This window comes from Corvus hawaiiensis, chromosome 4, assembly GCF_020740725.1.
Source record: "Corvus hawaiiensis isolate bCorHaw1 chromosome 4, bCorHaw1.pri.cur, whole genome shotgun sequence".
NCBI classification, from domain to species: domain Eukaryota; kingdom Metazoa; phylum Chordata; class Aves; order Passeriformes; family Corvidae; genus Corvus; species Corvus hawaiiensis.
The window spans coordinates 50,082,590-50,107,088 of record NC_063216.1 but is presented as its reverse complement, the minus strand read 5'-3'; the positions used below and the strand labels follow the sequence as shown (position 1 = coordinate 50,107,088).

The window sequence follows — 24,499 nt, the reverse complement described above, 5'->3', positions numbered from 1 at the left end:
TCACAGTTAACTGCCTTTTATTTTCTTAATCAAGAAGAAAATAGACAAGTTTTTTTTTTTCCAAAGTTGGTTAATATTTTTTTGTGCTACCATAAGGCTTCACAGTAACAGGAACAGGGTCTGCATCCTGTAAACAATGTTACATGGTTTTGGTTTTATTATAAATGTTTTTTCAGTGATCTTAAGTACTCGCCTGATCTCACAGAGCTTATTGAAATAGGCACTACCAGTTATGCACTACTGAATCCTGGAATTGTCAGCATTAACTTAATTTGGGGCATTCATCGAATGTCTGATAAAGCAACAGACAACTTGTCACTGTTGATTCAGGACTTTTATCTTTTAACCCTAAGTACCTGAACACAATGAAAACACAATATATTTAGCAAACCTTGGTACAACAACTTTTCAGTTAGAAACCTTTAGGCTGTAAACTTGTAACATTATTGCTCAAATAGCATTTAGTATAAAACATTTTTAAAAAATACTATAAATTACAAGATACATTTGTTTCCTGCAAATGCTTTTCCAGGACTTAACTTTGCAAGCCAGATATCTATGCAAATAGGAAATTCATGCTGGCTGCCCATAGTTTCTTTACGTTCTGTTAGACCTGCCTGGTGTAACAGAGTTTTACTTCAATGCATTCAATGCATTTAGAGTTTAGAGTGTTTTTGAAACATTCCAAAGGATTTTGGTGAAGTTTTTTTTCCTAATCTGTATGAATCTCAATCTACAGATTTTTCCTGTTCATGAACCTGTTATTCACCCTTATGTTCTTGGCATTACATGTAAAATATCAACAGTGTACAATATTCCTGCAATCTTTCATTAAGTGGAATCTTAAAAGTCACATTTCATTATTTCTCTCAGACAGACTGTTGCATAACATGAAGGATCAAGGTCAAATGATATATGAAGAGAGACTTTCAAATCATTCAGATGGTTGTCCTCAATTTTGGTCTCTTTTTCACTACCTTCCAAAAAATATGAGAGATTCTGAACATTTTTCAAAATGAGTCTGTAGCATCCAGGTATATTCAGCTGTAATGGAGAAACTCTGAATTTGCACAACTCCAGCTCATCCTTAGAAAGTCTTTCATGGTACCATTGTCCAACTTTATTACTCGGATACTTGATACTATGTCCCACCATTGGAAGAACCACCTTCAAAGGAAAGAACAAAACAAATGTATTTGAGGTAATGCTCACCCATTCCCCTTTAAATAAATGTGATCATTTTAAATGTGTTCAAGCCTTGTGTTTTGGGGCCTGAAATAGTAAACCAGCAGTTTCTCTTGTGAAATGAAGCTGTGCATGGCAGGTATATTGAATGTAATTAAAGCAGAAAAAATAATCAATGTATTAGGATTCCTAAAACAAACTAGAAATATATAAATATGAATTTTCTTGCTTGCTGGGAAAAATACAGCAGTAAAGAGATTCAGTTGCCATATATTCAGTTGCCATGCAAGACTTCACAACTACACTCTGAAACTTTCAAAAGTTAGAACGTCAACTGCTTCTGAAAGTTTTTCCCAGAAGACTGAAATCTTTTCCAAAGTATTCAGTTTCAGGATAAATATTGCCATGCTGCAAATGACACTGTATTTATTTCCACTACCAAGTAAATTTGTTATGAGAGTGAAGATTAGTTCACATGTGTTTTCTTCAATGAGCATTCTGGCAGGGAAGAAGATTGCACCAGATAAATTAGTCACATTATTTAAAACAAAGCATTTTAATCAAATAAAGAGATCAACAACTCAGAATTTTTCATACAGACTTACTTGGTATATAGAATATTTGTTAGCTGATTCTTCTGAAGCAGTGACTACGTGGACCTGACAAGAAATTTAAGAAGAAAAAACCACCAACCTTTTAAAAAGTAGAAACATATGCTGTATTTTAGGAATTATGCACTGTACTCACAAACTTGCAAAGAATACTAAGGTTATTTAACTACTGCAAGGGAAATAAACTCAGATATGAAAAAATCTTAAGATATGCTTAATATAAAGTACCTTGCCCTTTACTACTTTACCAAGAAGACTGCTGCATTTTTTGAACAACTGTTACCAGTTTAGATCCAGCATCAGTGAAATTGTGCTAAACAATGCTTTGCCTCTGCAGCTGCAACAAGATTATCAGTTCAGTCTGAGGCCACCTTTCACCCTGGACTTACACTCAGCAATGTGCATAGGAAAGGCCTGATGTGGAGAGCAAGACTCAGATCTGCACTGACTGGTAATATGGGCACACCCAGAGCCCACTCTGAGGGTTTTCCCCAGTCAGATCCTAAGAAGAGCATTATATACCATAGAGAGTAAATCTTATGTGTATCATTTCTGACATTTTGTTCCTTCCTCTCACTTGAATAAAATGAACAGCCAAAACAGATAAAAGCTGCTAATCATTTGTCTAGCTCGTAAGTCTATTTATGGTGAAACAAAAAAAATCCTACATCATGTTTTCCAACTTTGTCACAAATATTAAATATTTCAATGAATGAACCAAAATAAAGGCATTAGAGTATGTCTGCTTATGTATTCAAGTGCATTAAGTTGTTTGGGGTTTTTTGTTGTTGTTGTTTTCTTTTTACAAGAACTACTTTGGGAAGACTCACCTTGTCATTTAGGGAAATGCTTTCATCATTTTCTTCCACGAAAACAAGATCACCCTCAACCACTTTTGAGCCATAAGTCTTCAGCCTATATGATGCTGCTTCATTCCAAATTTTACTGCAATAAGCATGGACATAGAATATGCGCAAGGAATGAGGAATGTTGAGCCATCCTTTGGTACAACCTTCATGATTTACACCATAGCGATTTAAAGCTCGTAGCAGCATCTTCTCTCTTACTTTAAATTCTGGCAGCATCACAAGTGTGCCCTTTGCATCTTCTGATATAAACAAAAATAACCATGTCAGTTATCCCTGATTATTCAAATATTACCTGACACTTAAGAAGATGAAATAATCAAATACGGAAAAAAGGTGTCAGTCTACTATCTCAATGCTTTGATTATTTCCTTTCCTTCAATGTGTCATATTAGACAAATTTCATCTCATATGCCTACCAGCACAGAACCATGAATTTTATTCTGTTTCATGCAGTATAAATTAAATTACCTGTCATTCAGTTATTTGGCCTAGTTTGAAAAAAATTTTTTTTTAGAAACTTACTTTATCACTCCAAGGGCTTTTTTTGAACCAGGTAACTGAAAGTAAAAACCAAGCTATAAAAGAACATTAAAATCTCTACTTCTTGTCATTTGAAAATATGTATTTCACAGCAGGTAAAAAACATGTCTTTATTTTAAAGGTAAAAATTACATTGGCCTCAGGGAAGTCTGATCCTTAACCAAAATGAAAATACATTTAATTGGATTTGTGCTACATTGTAGAAATATATTTAAAATTTTATGGTGTTTTTTTCATGTTACAAGTGATTACCTAACAAAGCCTTTTGCACAGACTTCTACATTTGCTTTCAGGAAAAGGCAAGCAGCTGCTTTCAGGGTCCATGTCGGTGTTTTTCCATGCATCATACAGCCATGTACAGAACAGAATCATTCATCTTACATTTTTTTTGTGAAACCAAACATATCTTTGTCTTTTGAAGCTATATATCATAGTTGTTCTACAGTGATAAGCAGGCTAATAGGTGTGGAATATTTTAAAAGAAAAATATATTTGCAGTTGAGAGCAACTTCAAATTGGAGAGAAAGTTCAGATAAATGATAAAAGCAATAAATATGGCAAACAGAGCACTTTACTTAGCACACTCCTGCCTTTGACATATTTCGTTGATTTTAGTTCAAGAAAGAAAGACAGTAGATGTGTTAAGTGCTGAGTATGAGTTGGGTGCCACATTCCTGTATACTTCCCTCACTAGAGAGAAGAAGTTCACTATCCAAAAGCAGACAGATGGAAGGAGGCCAAAACTCCTCTGATAAATCTTAAGTCTTTTCCAGCATTATGATATACAGCATTTGCATCTCTGTTGAGTTTCACAGAATGAAGTGTAAGTGGCATAAAGAGTAGGAAAAAAAAGTATCTCCCTGTGCAGCAACACCTTACTACCTCACAATATCAACTCTGCATAAATATATGGACAATTTAAGTGGACATACCAGTTTGAAGAAAGTATCTTTTTGCATTGTTTACAGGATCATCAGTATCTTCGGGTGTGAAAAATAATTTCACAGCTTTCACCTTAAAAGAATAATGTTTTTTTTTCAGTTAAATACAACTATTTGTCAGCTAAAGAGATAATCATGCATCCAATTCTGTCTTAACATATTCTGCAAGCTCTCAAAATTAAATCAGTTCTTTAGTGTCAAAGTCAAATTCTCCCTTTCACAGAAGATCCCATGAACCACAGAACAATGTGTTGTGTCCCTTCTCACATTAAAAACAGGTTTTAGTCACCCAGAAAACATAAGACAGTTTTCAAAGATCTGTGAGAAACCAGTCACTTTCTTGGTCATCCAGTTCAAACTTCTCCACTTGAAATTGTCATCATTTTATCCTGAACAGGAAGGCTCCTTCCTTCCATCCTGCATGCTTCATGCAAAATTTAGACTGAACACTTTCCACAGTCTCATACAGAGGGGCAACCTTTTTTTTTTTTTTTCAATACTGTATTTACAGATTTTAAATCTGTATTAGGTCAGATGACACTGTGACAAGGACAACTACAGGAATCTCTGCTGCTTGCAACATCAGAGGAGCTGCTCAATTTGCTAGTACTTCTACCAACCTGCGATACATGGCTCTTGTCCTCCTCTGTACTGGACTGTGCAAGCACATACTGGCACATTTTTAATATTAAAAAAAAAAGTTCCTACCTATTTTAAATTAAAGTAACTACATTAAAACTAAAGATTTAAATCATTACTCCTCAGGGACTGGCACCTGGTTCAACTGCTATCTGATGTCAGATACATCAATAGTAACTTTTATGGGCTGCCCTCAAATTTTGACTCTTCTATTTGAAAGATAAGTTTTCCTGACTTTTCTCAGAATCAAAACAAGATTAGAAAAAAAGGATACTCAAGTATCCTTTTGACTTTGTAGTGCCTGATTAGTCTTTTCACCTGTGACAAATACTATACCACATACATTTAAAAGTACATTACTCTTATCCTATGAATTATTACTTAATAAGCTCAGAACTGAGAGTTAGGGAAAATAGTCGAGGAATAATGGAAAGCAGCAATCTCTTTCATATAGAAAATAAATTACTGCAGTATTGAAAAAGCAAATCCTTTCTTATGAACTTATGTGTGTTTTTAAGAAGTAAACAGACCCCCAGCACGATAAAGAAGCTACAGTTTGGAGGCGATCAGGATCATGAATAAACACTGTATGAAGACTGATTCTTTTCAGTGTTCAAACCCTTTATGGAATGCAACCACTTTCCTGCCAAGTGGCATGATGACAATCCCAATCACATTCCAATCACAGACAGAACTATCACCCCAGAACTATTTAAAACTTCACTTGCTGTTTAAAAAAGGTTTTTATTTTCAGTAGGAATATCTTCATGCTTATGTTGTGATCTAGCAATTGCTTCCAGCACACAGATGGGTTTATCTCACAAATGAAATTGTTCACTGAGAAGGTCAACTCCAGTGCTAGATATTGCAACAGTAATATGAAATTCTCTTGACAGTAAGTACCCAAATTACAAAATGGAAATACCATATTTTCATTCAGTAAAGCCAATCCTATTTGATCTGTCTGAACAATTTGTCCTTGTCCAAACCGCTGAGGTCCGTAGTAATTTACAAAACCTTTTGTCTATAATGAGAAAGAATAAATAAATATGCTACATGCATGAAAGTACAATATGATTAATAAGACCAGGCATACGACACACATACATCTATATTTACATTCAAAATGCATAAAACCAGGACTTTTAAATCAGAAGTAACATGGAACAAAAGCATAACTCATAATTCATTACCATATTTTGGCACTTAAGTTAGAAACATCTAAAAAGATTATCAAGTTCTACCATTGTCTTCACATCATTAAAAAGATCGCAAGTAAATGAAATAAAATTATTTCTATATAGTTAATTATTATAAATACTACTACAGGTCAAGTCAAAGTAATTAAGCTTTTTAAATATGTCAGATCATGAAATCTCTACTCAAGCAAATGCAGCACAGGTAATGAACAGTAACCACTGTTGGATATTTTTTCTTAAAAACACTAATCTTTTTCACGTGAGATAATTTCTATTATTATTGCAATATAAAGGTCAAGAATGAGCACTTCTGCTAACTGGGATTTTAAATCTCCTGATGAGTTCTAGGTCACATGTGAGAAGTAAAATCACAGTCATGTGACCCAAGGAGCACACCTTTTTCTAGAAAATAGTAAGTATACATAGAGTAGACAAACAAAAACATATGATATTTGTTTTTCAAATGGTTATTCAGTTAAGATTTTATAATCTTTGGGCATCTGTAGGTCCCATACACAATTCTGCTTTTACAGAAGATGAAAAATCCATCTTTTGGATTAATACATATCCTGTTTTGTCACACATCATCTGACCAGTAAGGTAAATGTAATAAAGCAAGGCACACAATCATAGGAATTTGTGTTCATTTTCCAAATAGCAAAACAAAACAAGTCAGATGGAGCAGAGAGAAGAAAGCATTAGAGTACCAGCTGAATGCTTTTCTCAATAATAAAATTAATTTCTAAAATACATGTAATGTATTTTGCTTTTGCACACTGGGTAGTTTTTATTCAAGACTTTATTCCTGGATTAATCTTCTTAAAGCAGTTTATATTATAGTTATTACTTAGAAAGATTGAGCAGGAAAATCACTACTGTAAAAAACATCTACAGGTTTTCCCTTCCATTATTTGCTTTTATTTTTGTTAGTAGTTTAAGAATGTCTGATGATAGGCGTTTTCTTCAGGGACTAAGGAAAACAGAATCAAAATCCACTGCATTTCAGGGGAATCTTCTTTCTCAGAAATGGACTTCCTACATATATTCACACCAATCATGTTTTTCACCCAAGCCAACCAAGCATGTTCCTCACATGACCAAAAAAGGCAACCAGCTGTCATGTGCACTGAGCATATGCATGCATATACACGTATTACATACACATTATATAGATGTGCAAGTACATTTTCCCCCTTCATCTGCCACAGTGAGACCCATCACTTTGGTTGGCCTCAGGTCTGTGCACCAATGGCTCTTACATCCATGCTCATTTGTTACTGAATTCCTCTTGCCTTTTGCTGCACCACTCTGGGGTCTCTGGTCTGTAACACAGAATTAATTCACTTGTGGTCCCTCCTTGGAAGGCACTTTTACTCCTGATCCCTTAAGCAATGCAGGAAAGACATAAAACTGCAAAAAGCACCAAACTTGGGAAATACTGCCATTATTGTGCTATTACAAACATTTTCCTCAAAAGTACTTTTTATAACAGCAAAGAATTAAAACTCTGTTCATTATCAGCAACCATGTGTCTTTCTTACCTCAACATTTTCCATTGCTTCAGATATTCTGTCCTTCAAATCTGCAGAAGAGTCATGACTGTGGTTTTGGAGATCTCTCACAACTATGTCAAAGTGATTGCCCTTCAGCTGACCAAGTCTGAGGTGCTGGTACGCTGAACGGATGTTGTATATTCTCATGCCCTTTTTTTCCATTTTGTTTCCAATTTCTTTCAACCTGAATAAATAATTGGGAGAAATTATGAACCATCCTCTACTAAAGCTATACAGCTTCCAAGGAATGTCTTATTCACCTTTGCACTGATATCAAAAACACTTAAATTAAAATGAGATGTCAAACAATTATTATAAGAAAACCAAATCAAATGCAGAAATAGAAATCTTAAAATTTAGTTATAAACCAGAAATGCTTTTTAAATGTTTGCATCATTGGCACTGAAATGATATTGACAGATGCTGGAATGAAGCAATTCATCAAACTTTCTCAAAGAAACTGCACTGAATTTTTGATTTTTTAAATTGAAAAACTAGTCATTTTTTTTACTCTTCATTCTTCAAAACCTGTTTTTCATTAAAGACAAAGGAAAAGGAAAAGAAAAAGAAAAGGTAATGTGCTCTAGCAGACTCCAAAACACAATTGCTCTTTCTCAGTCAGCCTTAACAAAAACAAACTCAGTGCACTGATTCTCTGGGTGTGCTCACATATGCTTGTAATTGGAAACATAGCTGACAGTTCAAATACTTGCCCTTTAAAATATCCACTCAACCTCTTTGTTCTTATGTGTAAATAAGTCATTCAAATCAAAGGAAACTTTCAGCATAAGAGCTTAAATTCTAAGCAATATTTCAATAACTTTATAACTGCTTATTTATAAAAATTATTTATTCTCCTGCTGTGTGGATGCATTTACCTATTCTTCTTCATCATTTAAACACTAATGCAATGTTTTGCTAATTATCTCTTGGACAACTAGCCTTACAGTCCCGTTTGCAGTGGAATTTTACCATTGACTTCAGTGCTAAGCTGCAATTCCCTAAAGCCACAAAAGATCCACTGTGCTCTATACAGGCAAAGGGAAGACAAATCAGTAAGAACATTCCAAGAGACCATACCATGTTGATACTTATTAACACAAAAAACTATGTGCTAAACTGATTGTACCCAGATTCTAAGTACCTCTCAGGAGTCACCTTCTTCACAACCATCGGTTGCAAAGTGATAGCCTTCTTATCTTTGATGCCAGTGTAACTGAAGTCTGAAGGAAGCACATCAAGTTCAGCTGCCAACAAGCCGATTGCTTCTAGCGTTTCTAGATTTTCTTTCTGAAGGGTGAAAGCTGAAAAAATCATCTCAGAATTATTAGGAACTTGCCTTTATGTTTCAGTGTTCTGCCATGACAGACGGGCAGGTTCTTCCCCTCAAACTGTAACAGTATGGAAACTGCAAAGAAACTGTCCTCCTACCCCACAAAACTAAAGTAAATGGGACTTTTACAGCACAGCAGGAAAAAAAAAAACCAACACTGTACACAAAACTCAGACCAACCAAAAACCCCTGATACCTTTAAAAATAGTACCTCATAAAATGCAACACAATTCAACAAACATGCATTAGTGTATTGCAGGAAACATTCTCTGTACCAGAAACTGCTTTAAAGAATGAGATCGTAAGTCAAATTGACCTTACTAACTTGTTCAGTATCTAGATGCACCTCCTAAAATCCCACAATTACTTTCAAGGGAAAGCTATCACACTGGGAACGCCACCTAGTTAGTTAGTGGCTACAATCAAAAGAATTGTAACCATTATCACCAAGCAGTTTATGTCAAATCGCTACAGTAACTTGATTCATGCATTTAATTCTCCAGGGATGTAACACCACTGCATTGATAATGATGCATTCAACATAAACAATGGGTTGACCAGGCCTATGTGTCATACAAAAATGATCCTGAGTTTCAGTCTTTCTACAGAACAGCATAATGCCTGCCATCTTCACTAAAAATGTAGTATTTACCTGTATAAACATCTTGCTTCTCCTGAAAACCACCAGCAGACCTTTTTCTGGACCATTTTTTTTCTCGAAAACGTACCATTATTGACATATTTGGCTGATCATTGACATTTGTCACAGTAAAAGATTTTGTTTCTAAAAGCTTTCCAAATTTTCTATTAATAAAGTGATGAACTATTTTTCTGTGCTCTTTGTTTCCATCAGGCTCAAAGGAAAATGTAGAATTTTCTATCTTTGCATCTAAAAATTTAAAGAAATCACTTGCTTCCTTTTCAGTCACTAATTGACAAAGTTCTCTGTAATCAGGATTTCCTTTTACAATCATTTCATTGTCTTTTGTAACAGTGACTAGAAAGGGGAATTTCTGCCTAACGGCACTGTGTAAATCAGCTCGAATTTTCTTGTCCAGCCTACGTCCTAGCGAGAATTCCCTAGTACCAGCGTCCGCACTGTTTTCCAAGCCCCACGCATCCTTCAGATCACAGGCAAATTTGTTGAGCAGCTCGCTCACGGGCTTGTCGAGTAAGGACTCCAACACAGGGGCTTCCCCGAGGCCGGACTGCAGCTCGGGTTCTCCTTCACGCTCAGTTTCGCCAGGGGATGCGGCACAGCCGCCTCCCGCCCGGCTTGGGCTGCGCCCCGGGGGCCCGGGGGCGGCATCGCGGGGGCACCCAGGGGCACCCGGCCCGGGGGGCTCCGTCCTCCGCTTTTTGTGCTGCCTCGGGCACGGGCTGCTCTGCCCCGGCGGCGCTTCACTGGTCTTCTGGAGCAATTCAGGGCGGGCGTCCCTAAGAAAGAGTTCGGGCACCTCGAGCTCAGTCACTGCGAAGTCCCTCGGAGAGTTTTTGATAGTGCCGCGGAAGCCGGTGTGCTCGGTCAGGTAACTGAAGGAGGGCAGCATGGCGGCGGCCTTCCCCGCTCCCGCCCAGACCCGCCGCACCTGCGACGGGCGGAGAGGAAAAAGGCAGGGGGGCGGAATAGAATCAACTGCTACAAAAAAGGCTGCTGAAAGCCGGGGAGGGAGGCTGGCAGGCAGGGATGGATACAGGGACGCAGAGATGGAGCAAGGCAGGGATGGAGGCAGGGAAGCGGGAACCCCCACAGCCTCCGGAAGCCGCCGCCAGGGGGCGCCACGACCTCCTCCTCCTCCTCCCATGAAAGGGGCCCAAGGACGTTACCAAGTTCCCCAGGCCCGCGGGGAAAGAGAACGAGGCAGCGAACCCCCCTCCTCGCGGCCGCACATGGTGCGGGCTGGAGGCGGGGCACCTTTCGGGCCGCCTATGGGAAGGCCGGGTGGGAGAGCGCTTCCGCTGTGTCCTCACCGCGCTGGTGACGTCAGCGCCACCCGGGTTGGGCCCCGCCTCCTTAAAGGGGAAGGGTTAAAGGTGCAGGGGAAGCAGCGCGCTGGTAACGCCTGATGAGGAGCGGGGCCCGCGGGGATCGTGGGTGCCGCGGCCAGGAGGTGACGGTGAGGGGAGTCCGGGTGGTCCCCGCCGCCGGCTGCGGGGTACAGGGGGCGCTCGCAGCCGGGAATGATGGGCGGGAGCTGCGCCGCTGGGGGCGGGCCGGGGCGGCTGCCGGAGCCGTGAGGGCGGGGGCGGCTGTGGCGCCTCCCCGGGCGGCCGGGTCCCGGCGAACCGCGCGGGTAACCCTGTGTCCCAGCAGGAGCGGAGGATGGGCGAGCCCGTGACGGATTCCACGTACGTCCGCTGCCTGAGCTACGGGCTCGTGAGGCGGCTGGCAGAGTTCATCGACCCGCAGGAAGGGTGGAAGAAACTTGCGGTGGATATAACCAACCCTTCCGGTGAAAGCAGATACAGCCAAGTGCATATAAGGTCCGACATAAAAGTCCCGTAATGTAAACTCATGCATTGCCCGTTTGACATAAATACCATGTTACTCCCGTTTTTCACCCCATTACTGTAACTTGCTGCACTTTGTGTGCCGGTGGGCACTTGTGTCTTACAGTCCCGTTTCCTTAGGGAACTCAAGGTAATTACTCCTAATTGTTCTGCAGCTCAGTTTTTAGGCAAGCCGCAGAAAATTGAGTAAGGAAATTAGGATTAATTAGAGCTACAGACATAGGTATTTTTAGCAATACAGCACTGGTGGCATAACTTTCTGTAGCCTAAAGACTAGCAGACATTGACCTTATTGTGCCCAAGAGACAGCTGGACTGTAACTCCTAATTCACTGTTTCCAAGAAAATGTCCAACAGACGTGGGGAGCCCGAGGCCTAAAACTAACAAATTTACCTGAGAAGTAATGCTCACAATATTGTATGAGCACGTCATTGCTTGAAGGACTTGTTGAATCCTAGTTGAAGCTGTTTCTAAGACTATGAGATTTTTAGATGCTTTATGTATCACCTTGGGATTCCAGTCTTTTCTAGTAATGTTAGTATTAAATCTTTCTTTGTCTTTCAGTAATAGTATTAAATCAGTCAGAATACTGGATCTCATTTTCTTCTTAATGCCCATCTCAAAATATTCAAAATGGGATGTGAATGCTAGATGGATGCAAAGCAATTACTTTTCCATTTGATCTGGGTCTGACTTACTCTCTGTCTCTGGCTGACATTCTCATTTTCTGACATTAGTCCGAGGTGCCAATATATTATGGATCCTAAACAAACTGCTGAAGCCATGTATATGTGTTTTTCCTGTATTTTGCATGTTTTTCCCCGATTTTGCATGTGTTGGGTTTTTTTGGCTGTACTTTCAGAAGATTTGTGATTTTTGCAGTACATTCAGAATTTTTTTGTAATGTGGATTGTTTTTTGTCATTTGCCTTTAATCTCTTTCTCTTCATGCTTCTTGAGGTCACTTTTTTTTTAATGTTGGTCTTATCTTTTAAGGAGATTTGAGGCATTTGTACAAATGGGAAAGAGCCCCACATGTGAATTGCTTTATGACTGGGGAACCACAAACTGTACAGTTGCTGATCTTGTGGATCTGCTGATTAGGAATCAATTCCTAGCACCAGCAAGCCTTTTGCTTCCAGGTAACTGTTACTCTTGCACATTTTGTACTGTGTTCTTAGTTTTCTAAGATGCTAAAGAGCTTCACACTAACTTGAAAATAAGAAAGGATTAGGTTAAAATGACCAAAAGTGGATGTATTTTCCATTTTCTATCACTTGTAATAACAGTTTAAATAAGAGTTTCAAGTTTCAACAAGAGTGCTGGAGTTTACACATGGTGGCAGAATATAACCTTGTGATACTTACGTGTCTTCTAATTTTCAAAAATTTCAAAAATATTGGCATTAATATTACTTAGTTTTTTCTGGTTCCCAATGTAGTTAACACTTTCTCTAAATTCCCTTTTCAGAAGCTGTAAGGATGCCACAAGAAGTTACATTACCTCTTTCTTCACAGGAAACCTTGCCTATACATGAGAAACAGCTACCTGTACAGGAAAAAGAAGTGGCATCTGTAAAGCCTGTTTTAGCTCAGAGTACTGAGAAGCAACATTCAGATCCTTCCTACTTAAGAGAAGAAAACAGCAGCTCACAGTCCAATAACACAGGTAGACACTTACTTTGGTAGAATTCAGTAATATTTTTTTTTCTGATCTGTCCTTCACCCCATGTGAAATAAATCATAGCAATGCATGAGAGTGATGCCTCTTCCTGTCATGGTGCATCTGTGGGAAACAGCATCTTTCATCTTGCCAATAAGTCGCCTACTTTGAGGGAAAACTTAACTGTTAATTAAATTGCAGTTTTTTGTGCCGCACATAACCCCATTGCCCTTTTCCAAGATTTATTTTATAGACTGTTCAGCATCTTATGCTTTAAAACTAGATTTTGTATGTCAAAAATGACAAAGAATGCTGGAGAAAAGATGACTAAAGAAGGCATTTTAGGAAAGTGTGTGGTTGGTCTGTTCCTTCCTAAAGGTCTGCTTCTGGGTTGCTGCCAGAAACATGATGTAATCTTGGTATATTTTTTATATTTAAGGCAGTGTGGCTCTCTGCGATCTGCTACATTCTTAATTTCTACTACTTGTATTATGAGTATGAATAAAAATACAATGAGATCGTGCTGCAGTGCTAGTTGTGAAGAAAATTATGCATAGCTAATTATAGATGTTTATCTGCCTTCCTTTTGTTTTCCTGGTATTTTCATCACAGAACTGGAGGTAGGGCTCCACTGTGTCAGGTTTTATGTGGTGGCAAGTTTTTGTTTTAAGAGAACTGAAGCAGGAGACCTTGTTCCTTAAGTGAACATGTAGCTTTGTGCTAAATGTTAATGTCTTTCAGATTTCCAGAATTTTTTGTTTCGTGACTTGGAAAGCATTACAAATAATTTTGATGCCCGACCAGAATCAGCTGGAGGTAATAAACTGGGAGAAGGTGGCTTTGGCATTGTGTTCAAAGGCTACATCAATGGCAGAAACGTGGCTGTCAAGAAGCTCATTGCTGTGAGTTGCCCTGAGAATTTTTCATTTTAATGACTTTATAGTATAGACTTGTTTATCTTGTTTATTTTGGAAAGTGTTGAATGAGGCATTTCAAAGTGTTGTCACCATGTTAAACGTTAGTTGGGTTGAGAACCTTATCCTTAGCCCCATCAGTGTTGTGAGTCAGCAGGAGCTAATTCTTGCCTGCCCTGTAGCTCTCCTTTGAGGGGCTCAGGTGGGTTGTTGGGAAGAGCAGATTGCTCCCCCAGTTGTCTTCCACCCCACCCTCAAGAAGTGGCAGAAGTGAAGGGATCCTAAGGAGGTTTCCATTTCAGATTAGGATGGGTAAGATTCACAAGCTAAAGGTATTGTCACAGAATTTTAGTCTTCATTGGTTTGTGTGAATAATGAATTTTGTAATGAGCGAGTGCTATTAGGGGGTAACTGCAGTGAATGGAGTAGGTTGGTGGCTGCTGAAACTAGGTCCATTTGACCAGTAATACAGTGTTCCAAGGAAGTAAAAGTCATGTTCTGATACTTGAACTGAGTAGAAAATGTATTGTAAACACCTAACTAATGAACAACTGCATTTTGTTACGGCCACTGATGTTTATGTCAAATACTTCTTTTTATAGATGGTTGATGTTAGTGTTCAGGACTTGAAACAGCAGTTTGAGCAAGAAATAAACATAATGGCAAAGTGAGTACATCATTATACAATTTTTGTCTTTCTAACATAGTGATTTTCATGTTAACTAAAAATGTTTCTTATAGAGCACAATCACATTTTGTTTGTTTTAAAGCATCACCACAGAATCCTGGCTTTGTTCAGTAGAGGTGAAACAAGTAACTGGGAATCAAGTTCTCTCTGCCTTTTTTTTTTTTTCCCCAATAGGTGTCAGCATGAAAATTTAGTAGAATTACTTGGTTTCTCAAGTGATGGTGCTCAGCCATGTCTGGTGTATGAATATATGCCCAATGGTTCGTTGCTTGACAGACTTGCTTGTCTGGTAAGTGAAATCTTTTCTAGCTTCCATTTGCCTTACTTTGCTAAAGTCTAGGAGTCCGTGGAATGTCTTTCAAATGGAGCTGGACCGTGATGGCCAAATGATGTTTTACTACTTTCTTCTTGTGTTTTAGAAAAAAACACAAGTATTCTTCCAATAAGATTTTGTACAAGTGTTTTAGATAGATGAAAGTCAAATCAGGCAGACAATACAATGTCATGTACCGGTACTTGAAGTGTCACAGAAATTTGGACTGACTGTGTCTGTGTAAGGCTGTAAGGCAGTGCAGAGGGTGCTGCAGTCTTGTTCCCAGTTCTGATACTGGCATGTTCTCTGCTAGTTCCTGAGATTCTGCTTTGTGAAATTGCTCTTTGTTCATTGTCCTTGTGGTAGTGGTTATAATACAATGCTCAGTCTGCTTATCTCTTTCTGAAGTACCTAAGTAAATGTCACTTCCATTTTAAAAAAATATTGTTTTGTGTAATGCTTCTGATTTAATCAAATGGTGTATCTTTAGCCTTGGCCTTAAATAAATAATAAGTTGCTTTGGTTTGGTGAGGAAACTGTATCAAGGACACACAGTCCAATAGTAAGCCAGACTTAAGATAGTAGATTAGTGTCTGTGTTAGTTTGTTGAAGGAGTTCCAAAAATCTGCTTTATACTAAGCAGGTGCAGCTTCTGAGGTTGTAATCTGGTGAACATTTTAAATTGGTGATACTTCAACCACCCATGTCCCCAGACCTAAAAATGTTTGGCTTGTGGTTTTTTTCTGCACTGATCCTCTGATTGTACTGGTTCAAGTATCTATTTGTTGGAGAAAGATCTGGGCTAGGGAACTGATCAGGCTGATAAAATAATACTTTGTGAAAAAAATATTTAATTTTCACCTGGAGACATTTCCTCTGTAGGGCTGCACAAATACTTCTGCCCCACTGGGAAAGAAGTGGTGCTGTGATGAGAATGAGTAGCAGTGCTTGGGGAAAAGACTAGCTCTGTTCAGTAGCACTGCTGTCTCAGTTTAGATTGATTGATTTGCTTGCATACACTGCTGCATGTGCAATTATTTTATTTTTTTAACGGAATTAGTGCAGAAGAGAGACTAAGTCTTACCTAAGGACAGTGCAAGTTTATCTGTAGAAATGAGCAGTGCTTAACAAGGATATATATGAAAATGTTCATCCATGTAACTTTGGCCATTATCTTTTAAGTGAGCTTAAAAGATTGGTGATAATTGAAAGGTAAAGGAGAAATAACTGTGTCCTTTAAAAGGAAGAGACAAATTTATGACATAATTCAGGGAATCTAAATCAGAATCTATGAATCAGAAAAATTCTTTTTCTGATAAGATCAGATAGGGGAATAATGTACTTACTTCAATATGTGTTCTTGCTGATAACTTTATTTTGTGACTTCACTGGATGTGTTTGATGCACAGACTCTTGCTTGTGTCATCTCTGTGTCTGGGTGTTGAGCAGGCGAGGGAGGTGATAGAATGGTGAGATACTGTAATCCTCTTCCCTTAGCCACTGACAAGATTCAGAAGTGGTTTTGAAATGTAGGTGTCCTTACTTCTAAGGTTTAGTTAGTAGCATGAATAAAGCTAAACTCTGGAGAAATCCAAAACCACTGGAGGATTGACTTTTTGTTGTTAGTAGAAGCTGTGGATTACTTTGAATTATTTGCTTCAGGTTGAAGGTTCCCATATCGGGGCCAGTATGAAGTGGGAGGTGTGGTAGATACAGACAGGTCTTTGCAGAGCAGCTGGCCTCGGAGGGTCAGAGTCGAACATTAACCAAAAACATTTTTTGTAACTGGCAACTTAATCTAAGGCAAAATGCAGGGAGAGAACGCAATGTGACAAATGCATGTATTTCTGCTCAAGTCAATTAAGAAATGTATGCTGGTAATATTTTTAATGATCTACTTGAAAACAACAAAACATAGCAAGAAGTCACTTTTGGGTTGGGCAGTTTTTGTATCTTTGTTTTGGTTTATGTGAGCATGTATATATATATATTTCAGATTTTTACTTGCCATTCTCTCTTCTTAATCAAGGATGAAACTCCACCAATTCCTTGGAATATAAGATGTAAAATTGTTCAAGGTACAGCAAATGGCATCAACTTTTTGCATGAAAATAGTCATATTCACAGAGATATTAAAAGGTAAAAGCTACCAGACTATTGCTGGCTGCATTTTCACTTCTTCATTTTTCTTTTTTTCTACTTTGCCTTTCTCCTGTTAAAATAATTTTAGAGAGAACAAACTGCAAAAAGCATTGCTTCAGTCAAGGGCACAATCTTCTGCAAGTTACATCCATCACTACAATCTTGTCTGTGCTACAAGGACATGACCAGTACAGACTTCTAAAGATAATTATGGGACTAGAACCACAGAATTGCTTAGGATGGAAAAGACCTTTAAGATCAAGTCCAACCATTAACCCAGCACTGCCATGTCCACCACTAAACCATCTCCCCAGGTGCCACATCTACATGTCTTTTAAATACCTCCAGCACTGGTTTCTCCACCCTGGGCAGCCTCTTTCACTGCTTCACCACCCTTTTGGTGAAGAAATTTTTCCTAACGCCTCATTTAAACCTCTCGTGGCACAACTTGAGGCCATTTCCTCTTGCCCTATTGCTCGCTCCTAGGGAGAAGAGACTGACTCACACCTGGCTGCAGCCCCCTGTCAGGCAGTTGTAGAGAGCAATAGGGTCTCCCCTGAGCCTCCTTTTTCTGCCAGCTCCCTCAGGCACCAGACAGCTTTTCAGTTGTGAGGTTTTGCATTGTAATTTGTGTTACAAATGTAATATATAAATTGTAATTTGTATCATCAATCTGTTGCTTTCAAATAGTGAGAACACACAAAGTCCCGTTCTTTCACACCTGCTTCTAATGAATAAGCTGCTGTTGAAGAACAATTAATTTTTAAACAGGGAATTTCTCAGATGAAACATACCTTTTTTTTTTTTTTTTTTTTTCCCTTTTCCTAGAACACTTCTTCAGAGTGTATGCTTTGATTTACTCCTATTTTTTATGAGTACAGTAAAATTACTTCAGTCAGGTTCATGAAGTTCAGGGTTCTTCAATGATAATAAATATTCACTGTTTGTTATACCAGAGTTTTTTTCTATGGATATCAGACTCAGAAAAGGCGAGTGTTTTGTTGTAGGTTTTTTTCTGGTGTTTTTGTTGTTGTTGTTTCTTTCCCCTTTCCTGCTACAGTTTATTACGATTTTTATTACTGTTTTTTTTTTAAAAAGCAGCCCAAATCTTGGAAGAAAAGCCCCAAATGCCTTTCTTCTGAGGGTTAAGAAGGAGCCACTGACCAATTGGGTGTCATGCAGGAATGTTTCAATAGCTTTCTGGCTTCTGGCAACTCTGCTAAATACAGGCAACTTCAGTTTTGTGACCTTTCAGCTTGTGAGGAACAAGCTTTTGCTTCAGCTGCCTCATGTGTGTGCTTGCTGCTTTGACAGTTTATATTTCTTCTTTCTTCCCTGCTTAAGCCTCTGGAGAAGTGTAAAGACTGGAAGGGATGCACTTTTACCTTACTCTACCCTTCTAACTGCTGTGAGTTGATCATATTAGAGAATTGGAATTTGGGGTTTTTTTGTTTGGATAACATTTTGCTTGTAGTATGAACAGATCAATTAATTTGATTGGTACTGTTAATAGTGCTGCCACTCCCAGATAACACTAAGATGAAGAAACATCTAAGAAGATTAACTTCAGTCTTCATTTTACTGTGACATGGGAAAAGCATAAACACACAGGCACTGGAACAGCTTCTCTAGGCTAGAGGGGACCTGATTTAATGGATGTTCTCACAGTCGTTCATAGTTTTTTGGATTAGTTATGCCTAGGAAATAGTCCATTTCTCTTTTGAAGCTTGAAACTTGCATTTGTTGTGCTTTTTGTGGTGTATCCAAAAAAATGACCACATTTTGGACTTGACTCAAGTTGATAAGAAGCTGAGATTTATGAAGTTGTGATCTTGTTCTCTTCTTTTTTTTTTAAGAAGTTGAGCTTTAAACAGGAGACCAGTTGGTGGATGATGCCTTGACAAGTGTTTGGCCTTTTGTAGTGGTCATATTTACAGCAGTTCTAACATCACATGATCCATTGTAACTTACAGCTGTGTTAATTTTGTTAGAGTTTGGTGAACAAGAGGGAAGTTAGAAATACAACTTTCTAGTAAGTGTTATATGTTGTATCAGGCTGTGTGGCTTTCTTACAGATCCATCAAGGGGATCAGAAAATGAGGATTACATAAATATTAAATCAAGTTATTTTAAAATGGTTCTAAATGGTACAAGTTTAAAACCCAGTAGATTTCTGCTGTAATTCATTCCACTGAGTATTCAATGAAAGCATTAAGGACTTTGAGATGAGCCTCATTTGTCAGGGTTGCTTTTTTTAAAGGAGAATAAAAGCTGGGGGTAAAGTGAAAACACAGCACATACATTATTCTGGCAGTAATAAGTTATCTGGTTTTCTTTCCAGACAAGAATAAGAGTATTATTACTCATTTGGCACATGGTTGACATAGTATTAGATAATAGGTATAAAAAGCCTGTTTTTGTTAGTTCTGAGCAGAGATTTAGACTATAGGAATTACACTGTGATCCAGTACAAGTTGATCAGAGCTAAGTATTCTCTATTGTCCCTCTTAAAGCCAAACCATAAATGTAACATAATTGGTCTGTTACAAGAAAGTTTTGTATTTCTAAGGTTTGGGAGTAGGGGGAGTGTCTAGTTTTTTTCCTTGTGTTTTGTTGTTTTGCCTTTTTTTTTGGCGCATGCATGCACACACAAGAAAAAACATGGACGGATCTTGCAGTCAGTTCTTCCTTTATTTAGAGCAATGAATTTTGAAAATGAGCCATTTCCAACAAAACAAATTTACATAATTTGTTATATGAATAATGTATAAATATCTTAGCTTTCAAGATAGTCAAAATACCAGTTTGCATTTGGTTACTAAAGAATTATTAGTCTGTCATAAAACCTATTTACCGTACTGTTTGGAAAATTTTATTTTTTTTTTGTTTTTTCCCCTCCCTCTCCTCTCCACCAGTGCAAATATCTTATTAACTGATACATATGTGCCCAAAATTTCCGACTTTGGCCTTGCAAGAGCATCTGTAACATTCACACAGACAATCATGACTGAAAGAATTGTTGGAACAGCAGCCTATATGGCACCTGAAGCTCTGCGAGGAGAGATAACGCCTAAATCTGATATCTTCAGTTTTGGAGTAGTAAGTAGAATGTGGGAAGCAGTGTATGACTTCTTTTGTAAATGATAAGAGCACACAAAATCAAGTATCTGAAGTTAAATAATTACTCTGGTCTATAATTTTTCTTTTTCCCAATAGATATTTTCTTAAGATAGTGTTTCTAAACTTTGATTGTTTTAAAATCATTTGAATATGTTCATTTGCTGCATGAAAGACCAGAGTAAAATAATATTCCAAGTTCTAGCTAAATGCAGTTTGAAGTGGTGTGGAACATTGTTTCTGTTTGCATGGTATTGCACAAAAGTGTAACTCAGACTGAAAAAGAAAATTCAAGAAAATGGTCCAAAATTATTGTGTTTTACAGTATTCAGCACCAAAAATACAATGTCCATGTTGGATTTGCCTTAGAGCTGAGTACAAAAAAGAAATGAACTTTCTATTTGGAAGAATAATGAATCCATTCTGAGTAGATCCAAGACCCTACTCACTATTGACCACTTCCTTCATAGCATTTAGTTTCATGGGCAGGTATGCCCAACACTATGTCTGAACAGTTTGGAAATCCTTCAGTCTTGCTGTGAAGGAACACCATGTAGGGCGAGAATAACTTGTGTTGAAATTTGTAAGCCACACTGCTAATAACAGTTAATGAAAATAAAGGTAGGAGCAAAGATAATTAATTTTATAGGAAATCTTTGGACAAACACAGATCCTGGGAGTATTTGTTGACAGACTGGAGGTCATGCTCCTTTTTGCAAATCATATATATGCTAAGGCTTATTCTGGGCTTCATCTTCTGTTCTGATTTTTCTTCCTCCTAGGTCTTACTAGAAATAATAACAGGTCTTCCTCCAGCAGATGAAAAGCGGGAGCCACAGTTGCTGGTATGTTCTTTATTCTTTCTCCTCCCCTCCCACTGCTCCAGGATCACTTTATGTGAAATCATAGTTAACAGGTTCTGAGACAATCAAATTAGTCATCAAAATATGTAGGTGTGAAAACAGCTTTTTTGTCAATCTTTGTCTTAGAGGTGAGGCTGAAACTTTTGTCTCTTCGCTGGTAGATTTGTTCAGCCCTCAAGGTCGTCATCTTCTAATCTGATACTGGAATTCTTTGTTTTGGTACTGCTTCTTATTGTAATACTATTGTACTCTATTAGCATACTCTCATATACCCTCATAATTCCTCATTCCCTGAAACATTTTGAACTGTTCATCTCAGTTGTTTCCTTATGATTCCGTATCAATTTCCATCTTCTTCAACTTTACTAATCATTTGCAAGTACCTTATGCTTTTAACCTTAGCGAAGTTGGAAATGTAAGGGCTTTTTTTGCAGATTGGAAGGTGGGTTGAATTTTCTTTTCTTTGCTATTCAGTTAGTAATTCAGTCTACTAATTAGGAAACTAATGTCTGAGAGCTCACTCTTGAATTAAAAACCTTACAAGACTCTTCATAATTTAGCCTTTCATGTAGCTTAAAATTAAGTTCTGAACTACTTAATCCAAGGTTTTCCTAGAATAACTTTTACATAAAGACTAATTTATTTCTTAAGTATGAAACAGCATTGAGGTCTGGATTGATGTTGTTCCATACTGTTTGGAACAGTATAAATCACTTTCTTCCACAGCTTTAGGAATACCTGTGTATTATTAATAGATTTTTTTTGTCCTTCTAAGGTCTATCTTCTGGAGTAGCATAATAATTATCATGTTGAGCTTGTAAACACCTTGGAGAACTTGGGTTTTTTGAAGTGGGCTTTTTCAGAGATAGGATCTAATAAGGAATATGACTGGTACAGTTTATCTTTGTAATGTACTTTTGGGAGCATAAAAAGAATGGTCACTGTAAGATCATATGGCATCCTTAGCTTGAAAGGAAAATTTTGAGGTATTTGAATGTTGGTCAGCAATTTCAGACTGATCCATAGACAAAGGCAGAAGATCTGCCTCTACTCATTGCCTCTTATTTATTTATTTATGCTTCCTCAAACAGTATGTTTGATTACAGATAACACATTTCAAGTGTGTTGGAACTGAGGACTTTCGGACTAAACCAGTCAGATTTGAAACTTGATTTCAGAATAAAAGTTTCCAGTAGATACAGCAGCCACTGAGACTGGAGATAGAAGTTTAGTTTACAGACAGACATTCGTTTACAGAAAGAGGCTTTATAGAAGTGATTAAAAAAATTATACTAACTTAAGCTTGCATATTTGTGGGTTATTAAGTAAACATAAGATATTTTGTTGATTGTACCTCTTCTCTTACAAAGGAGACAATACTAGAAAACTGAGCCTTAAAGTGGAACAAAGTTAAATCTGTATGATGCAGCTTAAATTTGCTGTATGATGTTGTGTTAATTAAAATTATATACAATAAAAATAATTAATAAAATTTATAGTTCATTTATACTCTCACAAGCTGTTCAGATACTTACAATGTTGCTTGTTGGTTAAAATTCTCTTGTAGTTAAGTATAAAGGATGAAATTGAGGATGAGGAAGCAATTATTGAGGATTATGTTGATGAAAAGATGAGTGACTGGGATGTACCTTCAATTCATAAAATGTATTCAATTGCTGAGCGGTGTCTGAATGACAAAAAAACCAGAAGGCCAGACATTAAGATGGTATGTAGTCTTGCAGATAAAGGCTTATTTGGGCAAGTGTGTGTGTGTGTGTCCCCTGTGTGTGGTTACAGGATCAGTTAATCATATTTTTGTCTGTTCTCTTGCAGGTCCAACAGCATCTCCAAGAAATAAAAACTTGATAATGTGTTTCTTCTGATACACAAATGTTTCTGTAATGGAGTAGAGACCAATACCAAATATTTAGTTAGTATTTAGTGCAACATTATCAGCTTTTCTGCTTTCCAGAACTTTCTGGACACATGTAAGGTGAGCTGTTGGCCTGTCAGCAGCTCTTTCACATATCCTTAGCCACTGGGCCCTTAACATGAGAACTCTTTCTTGTGTTAACAAATAGCAGTGCTGGTACATCATCTTCTCCCGCGGCTTTTTTAATGCGTTTCCGTATTAGAATCTATTTGATTATTTTTATTTCCAAATATCAAGTACGTCTGCTGCAAGGGCATATGACTGTAACAGGGCAAAATGTTTTTTCTGCAAATTGCTTTCCTGATCAGGTGTACTAGACCTTGGTCTATTGAAGGTAAAACCATTTAATAGCTATAAATGGTTCTTAATGTTGTCTTTTTGGGAAGTGACAATAGTATTACCTGCTTAAAACAAGCTTCTACTTAATATTTTTGCTTGAGAGTTCATATTAGCATGAATGGTCTAGTAGTGCTAGTGAATGTGATTATTATCAAAAAGTCTTCTTGGCATTAGTTTTAGTCAAATAAATGCTGCAAGATATTTTCTAGGTTGTGTTTTCCTTTCAAGGATTCCTGAGCAAAACAGTTATCTTGCTGTGCAGATGCATTTGCACTTGCAAATGCTTTCTTACAGTGATCTCTATGAGGACAAACCATTTAATTTTTATTCACAGGAAGACTATCAGCTACTTTGACTATTTCAGGAGAGGATTGAGTATTTTTAGTACTTTAGGAGAGGATTCCATATGGATTATAAATACAGATGGTTGCTTTTCTTAAAGGGGTCAGAATAATGATGTTAAGACCAATTCTGCATTTTACTTAGTCAAATAATGAAGCTATTTTTAATATATATATGTACGTATATTAACTAAATACAAAAATACACTTCTAAAAGTATAACATGGAAAGCTTTTTAAAATAGAAACATTGACAGATCAAAGCAGACTAAAAATGGAATGAAAGTGACTAGTAAGATTCCAGATACTTTGGACTAAGTAGGAACATATTACCATTGTAAATGAAGGATGTTGTTTTCATATAAATTCATTTTGCACCTCATGAACTTTGTTAATAGCTATGGGATAGGAAAATAGTCTGGCTTACAGTTAAATTTGAAATTCTGTGATTATGTGTGACTTCATTCAGGAATATATATATCTCGTTGCAGGAAGCATGTGATTTCTAATGTATTGATATCATTAGATTTCTGGCTATTAACTCATTTTGTATTCCCTTTTCAAACTGCTAGGTTAATTTAGAAAAAAGGATCTACCTAATGGCTTCTAGCTTTATTGAGTGTGAATTGTAAAAGACTGTTAACATAAATAAAAACTCTGCATTATTACTTCTTTCTGCTGTTACAACTTTGAGCCTTGGAAATAATCATCATTTTATGTTGCTTGCGTTTCTGTTAATAACATTATGCTAATGTCACTGCCTGGAATAAAGCTGGGCTTGTGGAGAAAAAAGCTGCTATAAAGCTAA

The 24,499-nt window shown here is 37.5% G+C and overlaps 2 protein-coding genes across 11 annotated transcripts; one reads left to right on the top strand and one right to left on the bottom strand.

The window, feature by feature from the left end:
• Nucleotides 1–10,725, bottom strand: PUS7L (pseudouridine synthase 7 like). Of its 3 annotated transcripts, XM_048300627.1 has the most exons (8): nucleotides 9,523–10,724; nucleotides 8,682–8,841; nucleotides 7,526–7,721; nucleotides 5,711–5,809; nucleotides 4,138–4,219; nucleotides 2,627–2,904; nucleotides 1,791–1,844; nucleotides 1–1,167 (listed from the first exon to the last, which is right to left on the bottom strand). In XM_048300627.1, the coding sequence occupies exons 1-8, from the start codon at nucleotides 10,673–10,675 to the stop codon at nucleotides 844–846; spliced, it is 2,346 nt and encodes a 781-aa protein (XP_048156584.1). In that variant the 5' UTR covers nucleotides 10,676–10,724; the 3' UTR covers nucleotides 1–843. The 3 variants fall into 3 exon arrangements, with proteins under 3 accessions (XP_048156584.1, XP_048156585.1, XP_048156586.1); XM_048300628.1 differs by lacking the exon at nucleotides 1,791–1,844 and having other exon boundaries at nucleotides 9,523–10,725; XM_048300629.1 differs by lacking the exon at nucleotides 5,711–5,809.
• Nucleotides 10,304–24,359, top strand: IRAK4 (interleukin 1 receptor associated kinase 4). 8 transcript variants are annotated; one of them, XM_048300635.1, is made up of 12 exons: nucleotides 10,304–10,399; nucleotides 11,185–11,354; nucleotides 12,377–12,522; nucleotides 12,851–13,048; nucleotides 13,784–13,944; nucleotides 14,559–14,623; nucleotides 14,819–14,933; nucleotides 16,987–17,096; nucleotides 20,015–20,198; nucleotides 20,999–21,061; nucleotides 22,647–22,805; nucleotides 22,913–24,359. In XM_048300635.1, the coding sequence occupies exons 2-12, from the start codon at nucleotides 11,194–11,196 to the stop codon at nucleotides 22,943–22,945; spliced, it is 1,395 nt and encodes a 464-aa protein (XP_048156592.1). In that variant the 5' UTR covers nucleotides 10,304–10,399; nucleotides 11,185–11,193; the 3' UTR covers nucleotides 22,946–24,359. The 8 variants fall into 8 exon arrangements, with proteins under 8 accessions (XP_048156592.1, XP_048156591.1, XP_048156590.1 ...); XM_048300634.1 differs by lacking the exon at nucleotides 10,304–10,399 and adding an exon at nucleotides 10,843–10,981; XM_048300633.1 differs by lacking the exon at nucleotides 10,304–10,399 and adding an exon at nucleotides 10,843–10,981 and having other exon boundaries at nucleotides 11,182–11,354.
• The last annotated feature ends 140 nt before the right edge of the window (nucleotides 24,360–24,499 follow it).

Coding starts and splice junctions, on each gene's coding strand:
- PUS7L (XM_048300627.1), bottom strand. CDS start 10,675: ATGGGAGGAGGAGGAGGAGGTCGTGGCGCCCCCTGGCGGCGGCTTCCG. Junction 8,842..9,522: donor GAAGCAAGATGTTTATACAG/GTAAATACTACA, acceptor TGATTTTTTCAG/CTTTCACCCTTCAGAAAGAA. Junction 1,168..1,790: donor ACAAATATTCTATATACCAA/GTAAGTCTGTAT, acceptor TTTCCTTTGAAG/GTGGTTCTTCCAATGGTGGG.
- IRAK4 (XM_048300630.1), top strand. CDS start 10,937: ATGAGGAGCGGGGCCCGCGGGGATCGTGGGTGCCGCGGCCAGGAGGTG. Junction 10,988..11,181: donor GCCGCGGCCAGGAGGTGACG/GTGAGGGGAGTC, acceptor CCTGTGTCCCAG/CAGGAGCGGAGGATGGGCGA. Junction 14,624..14,818: donor GAAATAAACATAATGGCAAA/GTGAGTACATCA, acceptor TTTCCCCAATAG/GTGTCAGCATGAAAATTTAG.